Source organism: Vipera berus (assembly GCF_964194415.1).
Source record: "Vipera berus genome assembly, chromosome: 2".
Lineage (NCBI taxonomy): Eukaryota > Metazoa > Chordata > Lepidosauria > Squamata > Viperidae > Vipera > Vipera berus.
The window spans coordinates 82,248,388-82,252,681 of NC_138203.1; the positions used below are offsets into that span (position 1 = coordinate 82,248,388).

General features: G+C 46.1%; 1 protein-coding gene across 1 annotated transcript; it reads left to right on the plus strand.

The window, feature by feature from the left end:
- Positions 1-253: 253 nt before the first annotated feature.
- On the plus strand, positions 254-4,091 carry DMRTA1 (DMRT like family A1; the record flags this gene model as incomplete). Its single annotated transcript, XM_081318893.1, has 2 exons — positions 254-848; positions 3,235-4,091. The coding sequence occupies 2 exons, from the start codon at positions 254-256 to the stop codon at positions 4,089-4,091; spliced, it is 1,452 nt and encodes a 483-aa protein (XP_081175019.1).
- Between the last annotated feature and the right edge of the window lie 203 nt (positions 4,092-4,294).

The window sequence follows — 4,294 nt, forward strand, 5'->3', positions numbered from 1 at the left end:
TTTCTTGGCACCTCTCTTAAGTGTACAGTAGTGGCGGAGCCAACCCATAGATACAGACACACCCTTCCAACTCCTGCGGAGAGTTAGATGCCGGCCACTTCGGTCGTGGTGGGCGGCTCCCTGCTCTCAAGTGGGCGGCCACTCTCGGGGTCTTGCGGGTGCCAGCGCCCGATCCCACTCGCCCAAAGGCTGCCCTTGCCCGAAGACGCGCCTTGGAAGGAGCAACCGAGCGCTGCTCCCGGTCCACGGACTCATGGCGACGAGCAAGCCGCCGCTTCTGCCCCCGCCGGGGCTGTCCGTTTCGATGCCCAGAGCACCGCCGGCAGGGGCGGGGGTCCCCATGCCGCCCACCTTCCTTCGCCCGCCCAGCTTCTTCATGCGCGCCGCGGCCGCCGCAGCTGCAGCCGCCGCGGCCGCCGCCTCCGCCTCCGCGGGAAATCCTCCCAGCTGCTACGCGCGGGCGGCGGCGGCGGCGGCGGCGGGGCTGGAGCGCGGCGTCTGTTACCCGCGCACGCCGAAGTGCGCCCGCTGCCGCAACCACGGCGTGGTGTCGGCGCTGAAGGGCCACAAGCGCTTCTGCCGCTGGCGGGATTGTGCGTGCGGCAAATGTGCGCTCATCGCGGAGCGGCAGCGCGTGATGGCCGCCCAGGTGGCGCTGCGCAGGCAGCAAGCGCAGGAGGAGATCGAGGCGCGGGGCGGAGGCGGCGGCACTCAGCCCGAGCAGCGGCAGAAGCGGACGCCTGCGACGGTCCGCCTGAGCCCGGAGAGACGGGCGGCCGGCGGCGCCAGGGCGGAAAGCGAGCCGGCTCCCCAGAGTTACTGCCCGGAGTTCCAGCGCGGGCGAAGAGGTGGGATTCCCCTTCCTGTGTGGGGTTAATTTCAATAAAAAGTGGCCGGGCCGCAAGAAAACCTCTTAAACTCAATCAACCGTGGCTAATCATTCGAGCTAAGGATTTGCCCGGGTTTTAAGAAAGAGAAGGTGACATTGATGGCGTTTCAGTCAGCGTAGTTCGCAAGTGCTCATTCATGTCTGAATGGGGAATAATCGAGGATGCTGGCAATTATAATTGAACAGCTCTTGGGGCAAAGGGGAACTACTGGTTTCCCCCCCCCTCCGATTTTTAAGTTTTAGATTTCTTCACGGCAGAGATCGGAGGGAGATCAACGGAGAATGGTGATGATGTGTTTTGAGCCTTTGGGGATAGGACTAATTGAATGACGTTTTCTTTTTTGTTCTTAATAATCCTCAGGTCAAATGATAGTAGAGTGTGAGTTACTTTATAGATGAGTGTGCGGCTCAAATCCTTTTTGGATTATGAAGATTATTAATTACTTATTTGTTATTTAATTATAACCAGTAATAGTTTTGTTAGATTGTAAAGTAAAAATCTGCCTGTTCTGTGCTGAAAGAAAGAAGAAAGAAAGAAAAAAGAAGAGAAGAGGAGGGAAGGAGGGAAAGGAAGGAAGGAAGGAAAGAAAGAAAAAGAATCACAGCTCAACATTATATATTGTTGGAACTAAAAAGGAACTGTAGATAGGATCCATTGATCTCTCTGTACAATCCATTTGCCTAAATGAGTTTTGTTGGCATAATAATTTACAATAGAAAGAATATGATCTCTCTTTTTAGGCTCAAAAGATGCTAAAAAGTCTGTTTTAAATAGCATTATAGCTCTTCTTCCATCTCAAACACATCCACGCTGATGAGTATTAGTGACTCTTCCCAGAGCCTTGGTGGAGCAGTGGACTAATGCCTCCTTAAGTAACACCAGCTGCCTGCAATTAGTGCAGGTTCGCATCCCACCAGGCTCAAGGTTGACTCAGCCTTCCATCCTTCCGAGGTAGGTAAAATGAGGACCCAGATTGTTGGGGGCAATAAGCTGACTTTGTAATAATGCCGCTTGGGGGGGGGGGCGAAAGCCCTAATAAGCAGGCATATACATAGAATGAAGGCTATTGCTAAGCACATTGTGCTTTAGATTGTAAGCCGCCCTGAGTCTGGAGAAGGGTGGGATATAAATGGGATTAAAATAAAAAAATAAAATAAAAAATGTGCTAAGATTGTGTCTTTTTATCATGTTCCATAACATGGATTATTGAAGAACTAAAAGAGTTTCATTTTTAATCATAGGTGTGGCAGGTTGGCCATTTGCTTATATTTTAAGGAAAATAATAATGCTTGCAAAAATAGGCAGTGCTTCTGAAAATTATACAAAGGTATTATTAATCTTGCAAGCATTGGGCATTGCATGGATACTACCAAAGTAGGCAAATGAACTAAATCTAGCTGTTCTTTGTATGGGCAATTGTAGTACATAAAGATACAAAACACGGAGAAATTGTCTTGGGAAAGCTCTGTTAAAAGGTAATGAGAATTACAGTTTTCTTTTACTGCTGTCCTTAATTTAAATGATCTTTCTGCAGATCAGCTTGTGCTGTAGGAAATCTGTGGCAGGAGGCAGGGGAACAAGTTGTTTGGGAAAACCATGGCAGTATTATTTTCTTCTTTATGGATGACAAAAAGCATATTATCTAAATACAATTAATCTATTTTCATATTTAGGAGCGACTTCACATATGAAACTATCCTGTGGGGATATTGCTTCCATTTTATGATTTCCATGTTGTACTGTTCCAGTTTTGGGGGAGTAACCCGTGCAGTCAGTATGGCAAGAGTTAGTACATGCCAATGACACTCTGTGCCTAACCAAAAATTTTCATTTTGACTGAAGAAGTTAACTTGGATGAGTAAACAAAACCTCTCAATTTAATAAACTTAGGTCCAGCTGCCATGATTTATAACCTTTTTAGATATTTTTGGCCTGGATGATTGAGTCTTCAGTTACATGTTGCAATGTTTGTACTTTGCAGTAAGTGCATATGTTCGTTTCACATTCTGCACAAGTGAAGAATCCTGCTTGAAAAATTCATAATAGGAACCCCCCCAAAAGAGGATATAGTAACCTGTGACCTGGGCACTTACAGTAACTAGGTGTTGATGGGAAATTCGTTGTAGGTGAAGTAAAAGTAAGAATATCCTGCAGAACACTTTGAGAATTAAGTCAACAAAAGCGATGAATAAGAGTTTTTCAATGCTGCTGAACTGTGTATATAGAATAATAAGAAATGTGATTCCATATCTAGTAATGCAGAGGCCTTAGGATGTTTATATGAGAAAGCAGTAGATATATTGTAATAACTTGAATATTTGGCTGCATTTTTTTCCCCCACTAGAAGAGAAGATTCAGAAGTATGGCTTTTGCTGCAGTGACTCGGGCAGTTCTGTGGTCCGTTTAGTTACACCCTCTCTGACCTCTTCTCCTGAAGTTGTTGGAAGCAATCAACAGAAGCCATCCGGGATGCAGGCTTTAAGTAAAGAGATATCTTTATCGGGTCCTGATGAATCTTTAGAAGGAACTGACAGCCCAGCCTCTCTGTCTTCTTCAGACATGGAATCAGGAAACGAAAGCGAGTGTACCAAGGATTTTGTTCCCTGTAATGCCAGCGTCCCACCTCCTCCTCCTCCTCCTCCTGCTGATGATGGTGCCTTAAAGCGCAGAGACCCACTTAATATTCTGACAAAGGTCTTTCCCAATCACAAACCAAGCAGGTTAGAAAGAGTTCTGCAGCTCTGCAGAGGAGACATAGTCCAAGCTATAGAGCAGATCCTGAATGCCAGCGAACACAGGCAAGGATTCAGAGAGCTTACAATTCCAGTCTTGCCCGAATGCGATGCTTTCCAGAGATCTTCTGATTTTGGCCTCGGAGTAGATGTCGCAGCACTTGGCAATAAATCAGCATTTGCTCCTCTTCAAACCAGCTCGGCCTCTTCCAGAAGAGAGATGAATTTTTATGGCTTAAGTCCCAGACTGGGAATTGGACCTCTAACAGTGACTTATTCCTCTCCAGGAAGAACTTTACCTGGATTGATGGCACCATACCTAAGGACTGGCTTGTTTCCTGCTTTTCCTTTTCATCCAGTACTGGACTCTTCCTTTCCAGGAGTGATCAAAAATGCATCTTATTCACCCAGTGAAGACAGGCTTTTCAGTACCAAGATGCACACTAGGTTAAACGAAGAACGCAAGTAGCATTTTGATCGAAACGTACTTTTGCTTATTCTAATTTGTTCAGTTGGGCGGATAACTCCTTGTGGAGCACGATTCTTAAATGTACATCCAATAAACAGCAAATTAATATTAAATCCTTCATTATAAAAAAAAATAGGCTGCCACAGGATTCTTCCCCGCCCCAAATCAGTTAAAAATGGACATAAAATAATTTGAAAATGGAG